At 44.3% G+C, this 20,753-nt stretch overlaps 1 protein-coding gene across 2 annotated transcripts in view; it reads left to right on the forward strand.

The window, feature by feature from the left end:
• Positions 1 to 20,753, forward strand: part of SORCS2 (sortilin related VPS10 domain containing receptor 2) — a 131,117-nt gene that overhangs the window by 81,821 nt on the left and 28,543 nt on the right. For both annotated transcript variants that reach the window (XM_060278152.1, XM_035103573.2), the window contains exons 9-14: positions 893 to 1,072; positions 2,235 to 2,381; positions 9,517 to 9,619; positions 17,505 to 17,581; positions 18,131 to 18,222; positions 20,517 to 20,624. In XM_060278152.1, coding sequence (XP_060134135.1) covers positions 893 to 1,072; positions 2,235 to 2,381; positions 9,517 to 9,619; positions 17,505 to 17,581; positions 18,131 to 18,222; positions 20,517 to 20,624 — 707 coding nt within the window. The remainder of the gene's footprint in view (positions 1 to 892; positions 1,073 to 2,234; positions 2,382 to 9,516; positions 9,620 to 17,504; positions 17,582 to 18,130; positions 18,223 to 20,516; positions 20,625 to 20,753) is intronic.

The following is a 20,753-nucleotide window of genomic DNA, read 5'->3' on the forward strand; positions in this document are numbered from 1 at the left end:
GGCAAAGGGACAAGAAAGGAAATTTACACCAGGAAGTAGAGGGGAGATTGGTAGAGTGAATGATGATACCTGAAAAGTGACCGAGAGGATGCACTGAACTCAGGAACCTATCATGATCAACAGTGACAGTGGGCTTAGTTAAGTCTGCCTTTCTCAGTCCTCAGAATTAGATATCATCCTCACCATGGCTACAAATTCAGTCTCAGTCCCATACACAAGTTTAGACCTCGGACTGGGAATCTGATGTGTGTGGCAACCATCTATTCTACCACTTCAACCCAAAAGAAGTAGATAGAGGACAGGCAGTTGTTGTTCGGAGCATAATTTCTTGGTGCTCATTTCCTGGTGAAAGTGGGTTACTACAGTTTAGGGAACCAGCCTTTCAGAGTATTCACTGCCTATGTTAGCTGGTGCAAGGTCAAACTTCTCATTCATCAACTTAGATTGCCAGGGGCCCAAGCTACTTTTGATCCCCTGCAGTTTCACAAGCACTTTTGCATCATTGATTGATACCATATGATGCTTCTTACAAGTTATACTCCCCATTCGGTATCCCACATGGGTAACTTGCTGTATAATCACACAAGCCAACCCAGCTCCCCCTTTGCAGAGGCTATCATTTCCATTCTCCTCAGTCCACAGAGATGTTGTATCTTGTAATCATATGGAAACAACAGAGTCTTATCTATTTTGTATAGCAGATAATGTGCTAGCAGATAATGCTACATATTCTTTACCCTTCAGCCTTTCTGTCCCAAATAATACATGTGAGAAGGGTCTGTGGGGTGAGAATTATAATAGGGTTTTTTTGGCATCTGGCAAGCGTGAGTTGGTTGTAAATGCTGTCTTGTCTGGTATACATTTCATTTTGTATTGATCTTTCCCCCTTCAGGACTTACAAATTATCAGCACTGACGAGAGCCATGTGTTTGTAGCTATCCAGGAATGGTATCAGACAGATACGTACAACCTTTACCAGTCTGACGCACAGGGCGTCTCCTATTCCATTGTGCTAGAGAATGTCAGGAGCACCAAGCAGCCTGAGGAGAATGTGCTAATAGATATTCTGGAGGTAAAATGCTCTTCGTTTATTAGGCCCTTATTTTGCTGACTCTTCTTATTCCTCGAGCCTTGTTCCTTTCTGCTCCTTTGACTACTTTTGAATCAGAACGATTGTTCTTCTTTTTGCTATAATGGAATAGTCATGTTAGTATAAATACACCTTACTCTCTTTGTGAGGGTGATGGTTGAACTTGTTGTATCTGGCCAAGTGTGTGTGTGTGTGTGTGTGTGTGAGAGAGAGAGAGAGAGAGAGAGAGAGAGAGTGTGTATGTGTGTGTGTGTGTGTGAGAGAGAGAGAGAGAGCACCTTTGGGGGTTCGTGGAGCTGCTCCAACCTGTAGAGGGAGGATTGTTCAGTGTGCAGGCTCCACTGGCCTCACTCATGGAGTGCTAGACCTGTTAGCGTCTTTCCGCATTACCTTTTCTAGACACCTGAAATCTTATATGTCTGTAACCCAAAGAATCTTAATTACTAGAAAAATTGGGCATTTGTACTACCCCCCCTTTCAAAATAGAGGATATGACAAATGCCCCCAAATAGATAAGGGGCCTCCAGGTGGTCAGAATTTGGTATACAACTAGTCTGCTCTTGATTACTAGAACTGCATATTTCTGAGCTGCGTATTTGACTCTTTCCCTCTCAGAGTAAGAGGTAAGACTTGCATCCCAAAGTATTTAAGGTATTTGCACATTATCTATTCTAAACAGCTAAAATTTGGCGGCCAATATATCCTGAGAATTGTTTAGCCATAGACAGAAGACAGATCTCTAGACCTATCCTTTGTCCCCTATGCTTAGTGGAATTTTCAATCTTACACATGTGGAATACTTATTCTGCATCTGGTGCAGTTACCACATGCCCAGATTGGTCCTTGGATTGGAGGTCTTGGCCATGGATTTCACATTATTTAATCTAAAGAACTTCCCGAAGAAGTGTGCATGCACACGAAAGCTCATACCAATAACAAACTTATGGTAGTTGGTCTCTAATGTACTACTGGAAGGAATTTTTTTTTTTAATTTTTTTCCCTAAAAATAAATGGTTATGTAGATAAGCAACTGGCATACTCACTTTTTTGTTACCCAGTAGCAAAATACTGCCATTAAATATATGTTAGAGAAGGCTATGAATACTGCTTACTAACCTTCCTACATTTTGTGTTTGTAATGTAGATTAGGGGAGTCAAAGGAGTGTTTTTGGCTAATCAAAAAAAGGATGGAAAAGTTACCACTCTTATAACATTCAACAAAGGCCGTAACTGGGACTATCTTACACCTCCAGCTGTTGATATGAATGGTAAACCAGTTGACTGCAAACCGGTAAGCATCTCCAACCCCCCAATTTGTAATGGCCAAAATAGTTATAATATATTACAGGTGTTGGGTTTTCCCCCACCCTAAAATGTTTGTTCAGATTTTCAGGAATTAATCTAAACATTCAGCATAACAACCCAATTTTCCTAATACCTTTTCAAGCTCCGGATGAAGAATTTCAGAGTTTAATGTTTCTCCATGAGACAATTCCCTGCACATAAAATGCTAGCAGTCAGTGAGATGGCCAGCCTTGAACTCTTCTCCTGGACGTGCAACTTTTCTAGGCACGGTTACCTTCCTCAGCCCCAGGAGGCCCCCCAGGGATGCTGCCTGAAAGGGATCCAGGACAGCAGGAGCTGAACCTTGTGGTTCTGCTGAATGTTCAGATTGATTCTCCTGCTCTGGAATCTGGAACAAGTTTTGATTGATCAAATATACAAATTTGACTAGGATGAGTGAGAAAATAATATTCAATATCTTTCAAGCAAAACAGTATTTATTTATTTTTGCATAGTATGACCAGGACATTTGAATATGAAATTTGGACATATCTTTCTTGTATAATCTCAGCGTCCCTCGGGACTATGCAATTTTTCTTCTTCTACTGCTGTTATTTTTATAAAATAAAAAACTGGATCCATGCTGTAAACTAAAGCATAAAAGGTTTAAGCTCAACAACCCCATTAATTTTGTTTAAATGGCCAGTCAGGTCCAATGAGAGCTGTGTTAAAATATTACATTAACTTAGATTTCTGAAAAGTAGCAGTCTCAAATAAAGGAAATCAAGATTTATGTGTTCTGCATCAATAATAATAATAATAAATTTATTATTTATACCCCACCCATCTGGCTGGGTTTCCATTAGGCCAGACTAATTGCTGCAATTCACTGGTATAGTCGTGTGTGCTTACATTTGGGCAATGTGAGATTGAATTGTTTCTATTTCACTAATTTTCATTTAAAACAAAACAAAACTCCAAAGGGCAAGATTTGGCATTTGGTACAAAAGGCGGAACTTGATCACTAAACAGGAGGAAGTGGGGACTGTAGTGACATGGGCTTCAACACCAGCTTCTCTTGTATAAGAAATGTATTGTAATGGTTTTAGAATCATAGGATCATAGAACCGCAGAGTTGGAAGGGACTCAAGGGTCATCTAGTCCAACCCCCTGCAATACAGGAATATCAGATAAAGCATCTATGACCTCTTGACAGTTGTCCATCCAACTTCCTCCATCCTTTCATCTTCCTTACAATTCAGAGTAAAGGCTTCATAATGCATGTAAATATATTTAATTTGTCATCATTCGTTCTCAGCCTTGTCCCTCCACCTGGAACATGGGAATAATCATACTCATAGGGTAGTGATGGTAATTGTAAAGGATAACAACTTTGAAGCGGCTACACATTTCCCCTTTTGTATCTTAGCCCTATTAGGGCATTATGGTGATCTGGAAATTCCACATGTGAATGAATATTGTTTGTGAGGACAAGCACACTAGCTGTGGAAGAGTGACTGTCTGAAGGAGGGAACCTCCTGCACTTGTGTAGGCTCCCTACGCAATTTGAAATCCTGGAAAATCAAGTTCCCCCCATTACTTGGAGAGCCTACATGAGTAATGTAGCATGGGGAACATCTGTGAGCATATGACTCTCCCCATTTCAGACCATTCATTCATTCATTTACATTTATATCCCACTTTTTTCTCAATGGAGCTCAAGGGAGCATACATGGCTCTCCCCCTCCTTGTTTAATCCCCACAATAATAACTCTGTGAGGTAGGTTAGGCTGACTGGCCAGAAGTCACCCATTGCATTTCATGGTCAAGTGGGGAGTTGAACCCTGGTCTCTCTCTCCCAGGTCATAGTCTGACACTCTAAGCACAATGCCACACTGGCTCTCCAATTCATGGAGGTTGATGAGGATGGGGATGAAGGGCAGAGCTAGTGTCCTTGATCCCACAGGTCTTCTCCTCACTTATATCACAGAATGCAAGAGGAGGACTTCTGGAAAGTGGATTAATCCGTTCCAGTACTCAACCTGAAGCGTACTTAACCCGAAGCATGGGTGTAATTGGTTCCGGAAGTCTGTTCATAAACTGAAGCATTCATAAACTGAAGCAAACTTTCCCATTGAAAGTAATGGAAAGTGAATTGATCCGTTCCAGATGAGTCCGCGGCGTTCGTAAACCGAAAATTTGTAAACCGTGGTGTTCATAAACCGAGGTTCCACTGTAGTGCTATAACACTCTTTCACTTTAAGAAGCAAGTATAGCTAAAGAAGAATTATAGCTCTGATTAAAATATTGATTAAGGTAGGCAAATAAAGGGACAATCAAATGCCAGTCACTGCATATATTATAATGAAGGTGTGCTGAACTGTGATGTGTTCATCTGCCCCAAACCTCACTGCCTATTTCAAACCTCATGCTTAAAAAAATAATAATAATAATAATAATAATTTATTATTTATACCCCGCCCATCTGGCCGGGTTCCCCCAGCCACTCTGGGCGGCTTCCAACAAAACGGAAATTCTAAAATACAGAGATCCATCAAACATTAAAATACAGAAATCCATCAAACATTAAAAGCTTCCCTAAACAGGGCTGCCTTGAGATGCCTTCTAAAGGTCTGGTAATTGTTGTTCTCTTTGACCTCTAGTGGGAGGGCATTCCACAGGGTGGGTGCCACTACCGAGAAGGCCCTCTGCCTGGTTCCCTGTAACTTGGCTTCTCGTAGTGAGGGAACCGCCAGAAGGCCCTCGGAGCTGGACCTCAGTGTCCGGGCAGAATGATGGGGGTGGAGACGCTCCTTCAGGTATACCGGACCGAGGCCGTTTAGGGCTTTAAAGGTCAACACCAACACTTTGAATTGTGCTCGGAAACGTACTGGGAGCCAATGTAGGTCTTTCAGGACCGGTGTTATGTGGTCTCGGCGGCCGCTCCCAGTCACCAGTCTAGCTGCCGCATTCTGGATTAGTTGTAGTTTCCGGGTCACCTTCAAAGGTAGCCCCACGTAGAGCGCATTGCAGTAGTCCAAGCGAGAGATAACTAGAGCATGCACCACTCTGGAGAGACAGTCAGTGGGCAGGTAGGGACTCAGCCTGCGTACCAGATGGAGCTGATAAACAGCTGTCTTGGACACAGAGTTGACCTGTGCCTCCATGGACAGCTGTGAGTCTAAGATGACTCCCAGGCTGCGCACCTGGTCTTTCAGGGGCACAGTTACCCCATTCAGGACCAGGGAGTCCTCCACACCCGCCCGCCTCCTGTCCCCCACAAACAGTACTTCTGTCTTGTCAGGATTCAATCTCAATCTGTTAGCCGCCATCCATCCTCCAACCGCCTCCAAGCACTCACACAGGACCTTCACTGCCTTCACTGGTTCTGATTTAAAAGAGAGGTAGAGCTGGGTATCATCAGCATACTGATGGACACCCAGCCCAAACCCCCTGATGATCTCTCCCAGCGGCTGCATATAGATGTTAAAAAGCATGGGGGAGAGGACAGAACCCTGAGGCACCCCACAAGTGAGAGCCCAGGGGTCTGAACACTCATCCCCCACCACCACTTTCTGAACACGGCCCAGGAGGAAGGAGCGGAACCACTGCATGACAGTGCCCCCAGCTCCCAAACCCTCTAGACGATCCAGAAGGATGTTATGGTCGATGGTGTCAAAAGCCGCTGAGAGATCCAGCAGAACAAGGAAACAGCTCTTACCTTTGTCCCTAGCCCGCCGGAGATCATCGACCAGTGCGACCAAGGCAGTTTCAGTCCCATGATGAGGCCTGAATCCTGACTGGAAGGGATCCAAATGGTCCGCTTCTTCCAGGCGTGCCTGAAGTTGTTCAGCAACCACTCGCTCAACCACCTTGCCCAAGAATGGAAGATTTGAGACTGGGCGATAGTTGGCCATATTGGCCGGATCTAAAGATGGTTTTTTAAGAAGCGGTTTAATAACCGCCTCTTTCAGCGGGTCTGGGAAGGCTCCTTCATGGAGAGAAGCATTTACCAACCCGCGAAGCCCATCGCCCAGCCCTTCCTGGCTAGCTTTTATAAGCCAGGATGGGCAAGGATCAAGGAGACAGGTGGTTGGTTTCACTCGTCGAAGCAGCCTGTCCACATCCTCGGAGGTAACAGATTGAAATTGATCCCACAAAACTTGACTAGACAGGACTCTAGCACTCCCCCGCCCCGGCCCTGCTCCCACGGTGGAGTCTACCTCTTCCCGAATCTGAGCGACTTTATCTGCAAAAAACTTTGCAAAATCATTGCAGGAGATCATGTGGCCCGTACTGGGCCCGGATGGAGCAGGTGGTTCCGCTAAATTGCGAACCACCTGGAAGAGTCTCCTGCTGCTGTTTTCTGCAGATGCGATGGAGACGGCGAAGAAGGTCCTCTTCGCCGTCGCTATTGCCACTTGGTAGGCTCGAAGTTGAGCTCTAGCCCGTGTCCGGTCTGATTCAAAATGAGTTTTCCGCCACCGGCGCTCTAGCCGTCTCAACGACTGTTTCATCGCCCTCAGCGCCGGGGAAAACCACGGGGCTGTCCGGGCTCCATGCAATCTGAGAGGGCGCTTCGGAGCCAGACAGTCAATAGCGCTGGTTAACTCCGCATTCCAGCGGGCCACCAGGGAATCAGCTGAAAGGCCATCGACATGGGATAAAACATCCCCTACCACTCTCTGGAAGCCAATTGGATCCATTAAGTAGCGGGGGCGGACCATCCGAATCGGTCCCACCTCCCTGCAGAGGGGAAGGGTTGCGGAGAAGTCCAGTTGCACCAGAAAGTGATCTGACCATGGCACTTCTTTTGTTTCGCTTTTACTTAATGTCAGATCACCAACATCCATAGAGGTGAACACCAAGTCCAAGGCATGTCCGCAGCTATGAGTTGGGCCAGACTTATTCAGGGACAGCCCCATGGTGGCCATGCTTTCCACGAAGTCCCGAGCGGCTCCTTGTAAGGTCGTGTCGGCATGGATGTTAAAATCCCCTAAGACAACCAAGCTAGGTGTCTCCAGGAGCACATCCGACACGACCTGAAGCAGCTCGGGCAGGGAATCCTTGGTGCAGCGGGGAGGTCGGTACACCAAAAGGAATCCTGTACTGCCCCTATTGCCCAACTTCCAGAACATGCACTCAGAAAACTCCGTCTTACCAATAGGACGCCTGGTGCAAACTAATGACTTCCTAAAAATCACTGCAACCCCCCCTCCCCGCCCAGATGGCCTGGGTTGCTGTGCATAAGAGAAACCTGGTGGACAAGCAGCGCCAAGAACGGGCCCATCGGCTTCATCCAACCAGGTCTCTGTCACACATGCCAGGTCAAATCCTCCATCCACAATCAGGTCGTGAATGGCAGTGGTCTTATTCATCATCGACCTGGCATTGCACAGCAGCACCTTCAGGTCATGTGGGTATCCCTTGCTGATTCCAATATCCGTCCGGTCAGGACCAGACCCGGAGGCAGGGATAGTCCTCAGACAACGACTAAGTCTGCCTCCTCGGTAATGACATGGTCTGGTCTTAGCGTAACTCCTCCTCCTACCCGTGACCACTGAGATCGGTTGTCCCAGTGCATCACCCCCTGTGGAATCTGCCCCAGCCATTTTGCTTGCTGGGACCCCCTCCCGGGCAGCCCTGACCCCTCCCCTTAAAAACAAAATAAAACCTCTGTAAAAACAGCAAAGAACAGAACAAAAGAAAAACACAAAAAACACAATAAAACAATAAAACCAAAAACAATAAAAATTACAAATACACTAAAATTTAACACATTCCCACACCCGACTAAAAATCCCTCCCTAAAACCTATGTAAATCAAAAAATACAGTAAAACAATACAAAGACAGAAAATTACAAACTAAAATTGACCCCTCCCCTTAAAATCAAAAAGTCAGTGCAGTGCTAGGGGCATGTACAGCAATGAGAATTGCACTGCTCTTCCATTCTTCCAAAAAAAGATGGACTTTCTATGGTCTGAGAAAAGGCAGAAGAACCACAGGAAAGATCCTGGGTGCCAATGATTGGATGACACTGTTGTGTGGATGCCCCATCAAGAGTGAGTGACTGATGGGAGGGCAAGGGGGGAGAGTAGTGAAGTAAAAGCAAGAATCAGAAGGGGAGGAAGGAAGAGAAGGCAGAAGCATTGGGAAATGAAGAGGCAGGTTGCTGAGGAGAAGAAGGGAAGGGAAGAGCAGGAGGGAAATTCATTCTGAAGGCAGGCTACATTGCCATTGACAGTAGAAATTATTATATCCTGCTCTTCACTCCCGCCTCCTCTCAATAGAAATGAAAAAACAATAATAATCAAAATCTATAATAGAAACATTTCTTTTGGAAATGGAAGAGCAGGATAGAAATATCACTACTGTAATAAATAAATTGTGAATCAGAATAAGCATAGTTTACAATTGATGACCACACATTATCATCTTTGCAAAAATTTGGTTGGTTAACCCTTGATTGATTGATTGATTGGAAGCAGAAGGGTGTAACAGGGATAGTACTTTTGATTTTGCAATGAATCTTCTTTATTTACTTGTAATAATCACAATCACTGCCAAGCCTGGAGGAAGAAATTAGATACAGTAGAAAACCACGGGGTTGTCAGATATATATGGGAGATATATGTCTTATTCCAGTGCAGAAAGAAGTATAAATGGAATTACCCTGAACTAGAATAATTCTCTTAAAAATGTATTTCTCAAAGTGATGGTGACTATGTGAAACATCCCTGTGACGACACATTTTTGCTGGTTAGTTAGTTGGTTGTGTCTTGATGGTTTTTTCCTGCAGCAATTTCAATCTGATTAAGCAAAGGATGGGTGACTTTTTCAAAGACCACCAAAATCTAACAGTGCTAATCCTCTTAGAGATACAATAGGGTAATATCTCAGCACAGTGTCTGCTCCGCTGTGCTGTTGGCATTAATGCACATTACATCAGCACAGGGTCAGTAGTCTAAGCAGAAATAGTAGCTGTACTAATAGTGTGTCTTCATGAAATAATTACCCTTGTCTCTCCAGAGAGAGCTGTCATTACATACCATTTATCCATAGTGTGTGGCTGTTTCAAAAATTAGAGGCATTCCTGCCATTCTGCTAAAAAGCAAAGACTTTTCTTTGTTATCTTTATAGCCTGATTGCCACCTTCACCTCCATCTCCGCTGGCCAGACAATCCATATGTGTCAGGAATGGTTCATACCAAGGATACAGCACCAGGACTCATAATGGGGGCAGGTAAAAAAAAGAGAGTGCACTTTGTTTTTGGTGTTCGTTGGTCAAAAAGTTACATAATATTATATGACATTTAACCAATTCTCCATTGCATATTATCTATCCATATAAAGCAGCTAACTTACTTCATATGTGCCTGATTATTTCATTGTGCTTGAAGGATTAAGCAGCACAGAAATGACCAAGGATGGGGCTCTCTCCTCTGTCTTGCTTTTACCTTCTTGTGCTGACCTTGCTGTATGTTGATGCCACACCCTAGTTGGAGAGGAAAATGCAGTGTATCTAATTCTTTTTATTCCTGACAAGGGAAAGAAGAGGCAGCGGCAGCAACAAACACTTGGTAGGAGGAAACTGGGAGCCACTGGGTGCTGTGTGGGGTATTGTGTCCCCCTCTTTCTCCAGGCAAGTTGAGCACCAAGCTCACTGCACCCAGGAGGAGAGAGAGAGACAGCCCAGGGGAAAGCCACACGATGCTGTGCAGTTCACAGACTCACAGCCCTTCCCCTCTTGCCCTGAGTGCAGAACACCCAGTGGGAGCAAGAGAAACAATCCCATGAGCAGAAGAGGAGATGGGACAGTGGGGTGAAAGCGGGGGTGGGAGGCAGAAGCTGGGGCTGAAGGACTGAATCTGTCTGTCCCTCCTTTACCTCTTCACTACTGTAGTTCACGTATGAATTAACTGAAGTTTAAAGACAGACTGAGATATTGTGGAACATAATTAACCAAGTGTATGCAAATGTTTTTTGCTCTGATCCATGGTAAATTTCTGCTGCCCTAGCTTGGTGTAAGGTGATTCAGCTCCATCTGAACAAACAACCTTGGCTCTGTCCACACCTGGAGTAACGGATTGTAGACACTTTCCCAAGGCCCTACCACTATAGTGTTGTTTGCAGGGGGTGAACCCAAAGCGCCATTGATACAACATCAGAATCATCAGAGCCACTGGAAAAATATTTGCCTATTCATTGCACTACCTTTTTCTTGCCCCCTCTCTCAGTTGCCTTCGTTTCCATTCAGTGATAGCACATTGCCAAATATTATTGGCTATGTATTGTAGTGTAGTGATGTCAACCTGTTCACTGCATGGTCCTGCTTAGCTTGGATCACACATGTGACTAGACCAGGAAAGAGACTGTAGCAACCACCTGGAGAAAAACAGGGAACACCGGCAACGTCAAACAGGATTAGAAATTATATTCTCACGATGGAAGTGTTTTCCACATATTTTTTCCAATCCTCCCTTCCTCTCAGTCAAAAAATTTAAATGAATGAATATTGAATGCAAATCTGTTCGTTATTAATTACTTTGAAAGTGACTGAAGTTGCACAAGCACTGTATGAATTAAAAGGAAAAGGGGAAAAAAAGTTAGCCTACAATTTAAAAACAAGACACAAAAGGCAAAGCCCTTTTGAGGTCACAGGGACCCCTGGACTTATCTACACTTCCTCTTCTCCTGCTGCTTTCCCCTAGGGAAAATCACTCTTTAGTGTTCAGTTGGAGCAAACAGCACTTCAGGTTTCCCCTGGATTGCCATTTGTTCAGATCTTTTGCTAAAGAGCAGGTACTGTATTCCCTCGGAAAGGAGCAGGGCAAGGGGAAAACCACTGGGACCCTTGCTTTATAGGCATGGGTCAAGCAGAAGGGTGGACGAGCTCTTTCCCTGGTGGTGGTGGTGGTGGTGGTGATGATAATTTTATTTTTTATTACCGTATATATTTTATTTTTTATTATATATAACCACCCATCTGACTGGGTCCCCCCAGCCTCTCTGAGCACTGCCTTCAGATGTCTTCTAAAAGTCAGGTAGTTGTTTATTTCATTGACATCTGATAGGAGGGTGTTCCACAGAGCATCACATATAGCATTTTTAATGCAGAATGATTGTAATACAGTGGTACCTCGGTTTATGAACACAATTGGTTCTGGAAGTCTGTTCATAAACTGAAGCGTTCATAAACTGAAGCGAACTTTCCCAAAGTGGATTAATCTGTTCCAGACAGTCCGCAGAGTACTTAAACTGAAGCGTTCATAAACTGAAGCGAACTTTCCCATTGAAAGTAATGGAAAGTGAATTAATCCGTTCCAGATGGGTCCGCGGCGTTCGTAAACCGAAAATTCGTAAACCGAGGTGTTCATAAACCGAGGTTCCACTGTAGTTTCCTTGACTGTATCACTTCATACAGCAGGTGAGAGTAAATAATCTGTTTGAATGCTCCCAAATCAATTACTTTTTCTTTTAAGTAGGCATATCAAAAGCTAGCATATCAGAAGGCATAGCCCTCTCTTTAATATGTTTGTTTATTTAATACAGAGAATTTGTTATATGGGAGCATTCAAAGTAGTTTGGAGCAGAATATAGTCCAGAATTCTAGCACCTCATTCTCTCCTCAGATTTTGCACAGAATAATTCTTAGAACCAGTTGAGGCCTTATTTCCACCCTCACTTCTGTGTGCAGGAAGATTGGGAGCAGACCTTTGTCTCACCCCCTGCCTCATCTGACCTCATGGCACATAGAAGGCAGGTCCTGGAGGGAGAATCTTGCATGCATTTGTACCCTGGATCTTTCTTTGCTTTGCTTCTTGGACTGGCTTTCAGTGTTTTTTATGTTCCTGGTCTTACAAAACTTAGAGGCATGTGTGTGATCAAGGCCAGAACACAATAAGTGTAGGACCACTGTCGAAGTGTAGGATGAAGATGCAAGGTCAGCGACTGATCTGAAAACATCAACTTTTGTGTTGATGTTTGTAGTAAATTGTGCAGCCCAGCAAGAGACCAACTAGTGGCTTCCTGTTAATCATATGTGTTGTTTTATACCAGTTTGAGGAGCAAACTAGAATTTAAAATGTCGTTCTTACTACTGAAGTGAAATGGGGTGTCTCTCATATCTGGAAAGTTACTTTTGAAGGCATCGAGAGAGAGGCAGCAGCCTATATATACACACTGCAAAAAGCCTTCTGTTCTCTGGTAGTCAGAAGAGACAGCCAGAGGCTGTGCAATTAAAGTTCTGGGTTTGACCAACAGGAAGTCACTTTGGGGGAGACAGTCAACATAGGCATCAAGACAGAAGACGAAACAGCAAAACTATATTGAATCATATTTCAGAAAGTGGATTTTTACAAGCACCGGAAGAAAGTAAACCCCTGTGGAATGAAGTGCTTCATTTCTGAAGTGTGATACCAATGACACACACTAGTGAGGGAAAAGAAGGGCAGAAAACTAAACGGGCCGCATAGGGATCTTCATAATTATATGAAAACTTACTGTTCGTTTGCATAGACTTGCTGTCTATAGAAGAAATTTCAAGGAAGTAGACACTGGTGTAGCACAAGCTTGCTAGAACAGAATTGGAAAGTAAAGGCAGAGTTGTTGGGTTGTTAGAAACAGGCGAAAGCCAAAGAGATACAGTGGGGCCATTGTTCAGCTTAGAAGAAGAGACTCAAGGCAAGCCTGAATGACTCAGACTGCTCAACCTCTGACTTCACAAAGAAGGAAAGTTGTGACGTGATATTTAGCCATGTTGATCCAAACAATGATGAGGCCAACCAAAAACATGCTCAAGGATACATTGTTAATCCCAAATTAATTCAGATGAGCAGGACCTAGTAAGTGTCCAGGCCGGGTGAGCTTTCCCAGTTTCTTTGCTGTCATAGCAGAACTCCTGGGAAACCGGTTTCCTCCTAGAAGACTGGAGAAAAACTAATTTTGTCCTTGATCTTAATAAGGGTGGGCATTCTTTTCAGAATGAATTAACAGTTAAATCAAATGGGATTCATTCGGTTCAATTTCAATTTTTTCAAAAATAATACACAGAGTATCAAAAGAATGTGAATGTAAATGGTTCTTGTTACTCACATTTGTATCTATTTGCTCTTAATCGGTACCATTCAGATTTGGGAGCTTACCTTCAGGAGTGGCAATGATGGCAGTGAGCTAACTTCAGTGACCCATCCTAATAGCTGCTATTCTCCCTCACCCTTAAAAAATGCTCTGAATTTTACATTGTCTTGGGGCATTCCAGTGGAAAAAATGTTGTCTGCTATTTTAAATAACACAACATCTCCGGGTGGGGGTGGGGGATAGGGGGGGGAATGGTAACCTTCAGAAGGACCAAAGCAAAACTGTCTTGCCATCTGAAAACTAAAATCAAGGGAAATAATGAAATGAAAGATAAGTAAAAATTTTAAGGGCACCTCTATAAGAAATGCACATCACTTGCATTAGTTGCAAATAGAAAAAGGATGACTAAGGAAATTTCTATTCCTGGAAAGGTCCCAGAGGAAATAACAAAAAAGCTCATTAAACTAGATTAAATATAGCAATTAATAGTGAGGAGTGTGGTTTTATACAAAGTTGCCATACAGCCCAGTCCTAGGCAAGTTCACTCAGTTTAATCAGAATTGTGTCCTGCTATGTTCCACAGTGCTTACTCATAGTTATATGTTCATAGGTCTCCTCCTTCAATAAAATAACAGAATGTGATATTCAACTAAATTTTACTGAGAGTGGACCCATTGAAATTAATTGCCCTCCGGGTATTAATTGTGTGTGTTATGCAACTTTTATTCATGTAAAGGTAAAGGGTAAAGGGACCCCTGACCATTAGGTCCAGTCGTGACCGACTCTGGGGTTGCGGCGCTCATCTCGCATTATTGGCCGAGGGAGCCGGTGTATAGCTTCCAGGTCATGTGGCCAGCATGACAAAGCCGCTTCTGGCAAACCAGAGCAGCACATGGAAATGCCGTTTACCTTCCCGCTGTAGTGGTTCCTATTTATCTACTTGCATTTTGATGTGCTTTCGAACTGCTTGGGAGCTCACCCCATCACAGGGATTCGAACCGCCGACCTTCTGATCAGCAAGCCCTAGGCTCAGTGGTTTAGCCCACAACGCCATCGGGTCCTAATTTTATCGGGTCTACTCTGAATAAAAGTTGTGTAACACACAGAGGACGACAGAGGATGAGATGGTTGGACAGTGTTCTCGAAGCTACGAACATGAGTTTGACCAAACTGCGGGAGGCAGTGGAAGACAGGAGTGCCTGGCGTGCTATGGTCCATGGGGTCATGAAGAGTCGGACACGACTAAACGACTAAACAACAACACACACACACACAATTAATACTCAGAAGGAATACAGTTGAAATATTTTCCAGGGTTGGCTTTAAGTGAGCCACACATTTAAAAATATGTGGACTAGACAAGTATTACATAAAGTTAGGTGAAAACCTTCAAGTCTCCGTGCTCCTTTGTTTTAACATTTGTTCAACTTCATTGAGCGAACACCAGCCACAGTGTTACTTTATTTACACCTGCAGAAGTAATAAAAATCTCTCCTGCGTCATTTTGAGGTAAAGATGTTCTCACAATAGACATTGTCTTACTTTCATTTCAGTGTTTCCTTCGTAGCTTAAGGTAAAAGGTAAAGGGACCCCTGAGAGTTAAGTCCAGTCGTGAACGACTCTGGGGTTGTGGCGCTTATCTCGCTTTACTGGCCAAGGGAGCTGGTGTTTGTCCGCAGACAGTTTTTCTGGGTCATGTGACCAGCATGACTAAGCCGCTTCTGGCGAAGCCAGAGCCGCGCACAGAAACGCCATTTACCTTCCCGTTGGAGCAGTACCTATTGATCTACTTGCACTTTTTGGTGTGCTTTTGAAATGCTAGGTTGGCAGGAGCTGGGACCGAATAATGGGAGCTCACCCTGTCACAGGGCCTTGAACCACCGACCTTCCGATGGGCAAGTCCAAGCGGCACAGTGGTTTAAACCACAGCGCCACCTGCGTCCCTGTCATAGCTTAGCAATAGATATAAAATTAATTAATTGGGGTGAATTTGTAGAGTGCATTCCAGGATTGGGGTGCTGTGTTTGGGAGGGGCTTAGCATATTTGATAACTAATTCTGGCAGCCCTTCGTCTTCCATGCTGAGCCTGAACACTGTGGCCCTATTTGCATTATACAATTATTTTATTTAACAAAATGTTGATTGAAATGAAACCTCTAAACGATTTACAATAAATATTTAAAAAGTATCAGTAACAAAACAACAACAAAAGCAACAACAGCAAAGTGATCAAGGGGGTGGAGCAACTCCCCTATGAAGAAAGGTTGTAGTGCTTGGGACTTTTTAGTTTAGAGAAAAGGCAAGTAAGAGGTGACATGGTATAAGTTTATACAATTATGCATTGCATAACACTAGAACTCACAGGCATCCAGTGAAGCTGAATGTTGGAAGATTTGGGACAGGTAAAAGAAAGTACTTCCTTACGCAGGGCCGGCCCTACGGCCAGGCTGGGTGGCGCAGGGCACCATGGCGCCAGCCCGCCAGGGGGGCGCCGCAAGCTGTGCCCGCCCGCTGGCCGGCCGGTCCGCCACGCAGCTGCGCCCACGGCAACCACGCTGTGCCTGCCCGCCCGCTGCGCAGCAGCGCCTGTGGCAGCCGCGCTGCGCCCTGCGCCCGCCCACCGCGCTGGGGAACAGGGCGGGGGGGGTGCCGGAGGGATCCGGCGCACCACAGCGCCAGAGGCACTTAAGGCGGCCCTGTCCTTACATAGTGCATAGTCAAACTATGGAACTCGCTCCCCCAGAGGCAGTGACAGCCACCAACTTAGATGGCTTTAAAAGAGAATTAGACGGCCGTGGTCCTCTGCTGCCAGCCACGGCAGAGCTTAGTGGAGAGAGAAGCCAGCCAACCAGCCAAGTCTCAGTGGGGTCCTTGCCTGAAGGCAGAGTCTGTATACAAGGTCCAGTCCAGTCCTAAGGTCAGGAGTATCTCAGTTCACATAGATGGTCTGGGGGTCAAGAAAGCCGAGGGTCCAAGGTCACAAGAAGTAAGAAGTAAGAAGCAGCAAGGTCTGGTCAGGAACGATGAATGTCCCCGGCCTCCGCAGTAGAGGCACAATCCTTCTCTGTGTTTCCGTTCCTTCAGGCTGCTGCTCAGCAGGTGAAGCAGACTCTTGGCCCATGACAGACAAATCCATGGAGACGAGGGCTATCAATGGCTACTACGGTAGCTATGATGGCTGTCTCCACAGCTGGAGGCAGCAATGCTTCTGAATAACAGTGGATGGAAACCAGTGGAGGAGGAGAGAGGGTTCTTGTTCTCATGTTCTGCTCACTGGTTTTCCACAGGCATCTGAGTGGCCACTGTGAGAACAGGGTGCTGAACTAGGTAGGCCTTTGGCCTAATCCAGCAGGCTATTTTTTGTGTTCTTATGTTATCATAAAGTACTTCTCTACATCAGCCTCTCTACATCACTGTTATGGGGTGTAGCAGTGAGGAATATGCATATACTGTATGTGGAACCAGGCATGCTTAATCAACATAAATGATTAAAATGATTTTTTATGTGTTGGAAGCCGCCCAGAGTATCTGGGGCAACCCAGCCAGATGGGCAGGGTATAAATATTATTATTGCTTATTGGTATTGGTATTAAAATGACATGTGCAAATGTTTAATAGTCTCTCATGCAAAGAAAGGAAATAGTTAATGCAATTTAGCATTGAGGCTGTGCCAAGAAGGGATTACTCTAACTTGAGAGAGAATAAGGGCAGCTCTCTGCAGCCAAAGTTGAGCAAGCCCTTGGCAGAGGAAATAAGATATTCTGCTTCGAGACAGAACTTGGACCACTAGTCATTCCATTTCAGTCATGCTGTTAAATGGTCTGGTAATTGTAAAGTCTTTAAATGTAATTCTTCAGAACTGCCTGACTCATTATTGGGTGTTGGGGGTTGCTGTTGGGAACCTGGAAGACATAGACAGCCTTTCACAGCTTTTTTAAGGCGAATTCTCATCATAAGATGAAAGCCCCTTGTTTGTGGGGTAGGTGGGCGCTTGTGTTTCAGAACAAATAACCATGAGTAACCCTTGCCTATTTTGCCTTTGTTCCCAGGCAATCTGGGTGCCCAGCTTGTTGAATATAAAGAAGAAATGTATATAACATCTGACTGTGGCAAAACCTGGAGACAAGTAAGGAAAATGAATCTCTTGTGTTCGTATGTAGATTGCTATCTCCATTTCCTTACTGGCCCAGGCATCTCTTCTCATATTACTGTGGTAGAGCTCCCCTAGTCAGACTAAGAGTGCTATTCCATCCACCCTTCCGTTGGGGATTGCTTTTGGTAAAGTCGGAATATAAAGTGGCCAGTGCAAACATTTGCCTCATGCAATTCACCCTACCTAAAACTGCTCTGAGAGACTGGGAGGAGAGCCCCACAGAGCTGCGAGCTGGGGGGGGGATAGCGGAGATTGTTCCAAATAGAATGCTTGCTCTGATGGAATAAGCACCATAGACACAGAATCCCCCCCCCACACATATTCAAATATTTCTTATGCATTTAAACCAGTCTAGCACAATATACAGTCAGTTCAAGGAAATGTGTAACCATTTCAGTGTTTTAAGGACTGATCAACACATTTCATTAATAATAAAATATATAGCATGGGATACTTTAGTAATACATTCCCCACCCCAGCCCAAAGCATGGTCATTTATTGGGTTTCCCCCCTGCTTTCTAGGTTTTTGAAGAGGAGCATCACATCTTGTATCTGGATCATGGTGGAGTGATTGTGGCCATCAAAGACACCTCTATTCCACTGAAAATACTCAAGTAATTCTACAGTAAACTTCCATTGCCGCATTTTCAGGAACAGGTCTATTATATTGGTTGATATGAGTTTTTCCCTCCAAGAATTTACCAATCTAATATTTGCTCTGCAAAGATGGTGGTTTGGTTATATTGATGCAGCAATAAACACTGGACCTCTCTGAATGATACAAAGATCATTCATAGATGGGGCAGGCTTTTTGTTGAGTGTGCTTCCTCTGGGTTATCAGAGGCTGTTGCAGACAGAGGCAGGATGCTGAATGGGCAGTGCTTTGATCCCAGTGAAACCTCCTTTAGGTAAGGTAAGAACTCTACTCATTAAGATTATCATCACACTTTTTGCAGGATCCTCAGCCACATGTACAAAGCATACATGCATGCTGCACAGACTGTATTGTGAAGTTGAGTAGCTGAGGGGTAGAACATCTCTACCATCCTACTCCCCTTCTATAAACATTCACTGTAGACATGAGGATCACCTGAATAGTGTTACAGTGGGTAGGGGTTAAGACTGTGAAGGACTGTCCCCCAGGTTAAAGCAACTAGGTCATGTTTCCATGCAGTGCTTGCTTTGTTTTCTTGCGTTGCTGGCAACATTTCCTTCAGTCATTCAAATGTGTTTAAATTAATTATTCCTTGAGTTATATGTTTGTGTCTGGTGTGGTGTGAGACAACTTTGTTTCAACCTGTTGAAGCACACTGGACTGGATTGCCTGGGTCAACCTGCATAGGGTTGGCGCACGGGAGACCTTGGAACAGGCTGCAGTTTGGATGAGAACTAGAGACTCCTTTGCAGCCCTGTGCTTCTATATTTAGAGTAGAGCCCTACACCAAGCTTTTGAGTTAGGCAGGATTCCAGAATGTACTAATTCTTCATTAATTCTGTTTTCTAAAGGTGGGGATGAAAGAGAATCTACTGATAGGTACTAGAGAATGCAATGTCTGAGTACACACTTGGGGCCAAAAGAGACATTGCACTAAATCAGTTGCTGCTGCATCTTAAAAAAAAACCCCAAAACAATAACAGGTGCACAGTGTGATTTTCATCAGTATGATTTTCATCACAATGAAAATCTCTCTCCCTTGTAGCAGTTGTCAGCTCCATGAGGAAAAATCCCTTTCACCTTAATAGAAGTTTCTCTCTCTGGACTTATCAGCAGTTGTGGAGAGTGGTATGTGAGATGGTACAGTTTCTGTCTACACTGTTCAGGGAGGGAGCCCCTCTCTCCAAGCCACAGTCCCAATGAAAACAGCTCCCACACCTGTCCTTAACTGATGTTTCTTAAACGTCATAATGTCAAGTTTAGTGCCCTGTCTAGCAAGGCCCTTAACCTGTGGGGGGGTTCCCCCCCCCACTCTCCTGCAGCTTAGGGCAGTGCATAAACCTGGGATTCTCCAGAATACTATAGGACTGGGGAAAATAGAGAGCTTATCTATCTACACTTACCTTTCCTCTGCTCTCTCCAGGCAAAGTCCATGCGGAAATCTGCTCTTTAAAGCTCAATCAGAGCAAACAGTAATCTGCAGAAAACCCGAATTGATGTTTGCTCTGGTTAAGCGCTAAATTGTGGGGTTTTGTGGGGAAAGCTTAGAGGCAAGAAAAAGCCACGTTTGAACATGGAGCTTTTAAATGCGGAACTGTGCCTAGAAAGAACAGAGCAAAAGGTAAGTGTGGATAAGCCCCAAAATGAGACAATTTGCAGACTCAGGACTTAATATAAAACCCACCATGTTGGTTTGCTGGAGGAGAGGGGTTAACACCAACTTTTAATTTGCAGCTTATAGTGTGATCCTTCCATAGACATCTGTCTGGAGCAGCCTGTATCTTTGTTGTTGACCTCCATGCCTGGCACTCTGAATGGTGTTATAGAGGGTAAATTACGAATGGTAAATTAACAAATGTTAGGATTTTGGTTATTTGCGATATGAAAGGAAAAGTTGCAAAGGAATTCCTTGGTTGGCTTATGCAAACCAACTTGGCTGGCTTAGTGAAGAACAAACCTAACAGGACAAAAAGTGTTGATGGGCCATTGAGGAGAGGAATCCTTCAGCCTGCGGGGTTAGTACAATAAAATAACTCAGCAAAATCTTCACCTAAGAATTAAAATACTGTTGTATAACATTGACGCATCCTGCTTGCATACATTCACAACTCAACTACTGTGGGCTTTTAAAGTCCTATGGCTTAATTAACTACTGTATTTCTAACGATGGTGATGATCAGTACTCGTTTTCAAACCATTCTGTATAAATGAGACCTGCAATAAATAAGAAACAATATTTTTTTTCATTCACAGGTTTAGTGTCGATGAAGGCCAAACATGGAGCACTCATAACTTCACCAGTATCTCCGTTTTTGTTGACGGCCTCCTCAGTGAGCCTGGAGATGAGACTTTAGTCATGACGTAAGTAGAATCTACTGCACCAGTACACAAACTGCATGGGGAAAGTTGGAAGTGGCCTTGTTTGTGTGTGCATGTGTGCTCATGCACACACCTGGGTATACATACATGTTACAAGAATCACATCAACCT

The sequence above is a fragment of the Zootoca vivipara genome, chromosome 8 (assembly GCF_963506605.1).
Source record: "Zootoca vivipara chromosome 8, rZooViv1.1, whole genome shotgun sequence".
Taxonomy (NCBI): Eukaryota; Metazoa; Chordata; class Lepidosauria; order Squamata; family Lacertidae; genus Zootoca; species Zootoca vivipara.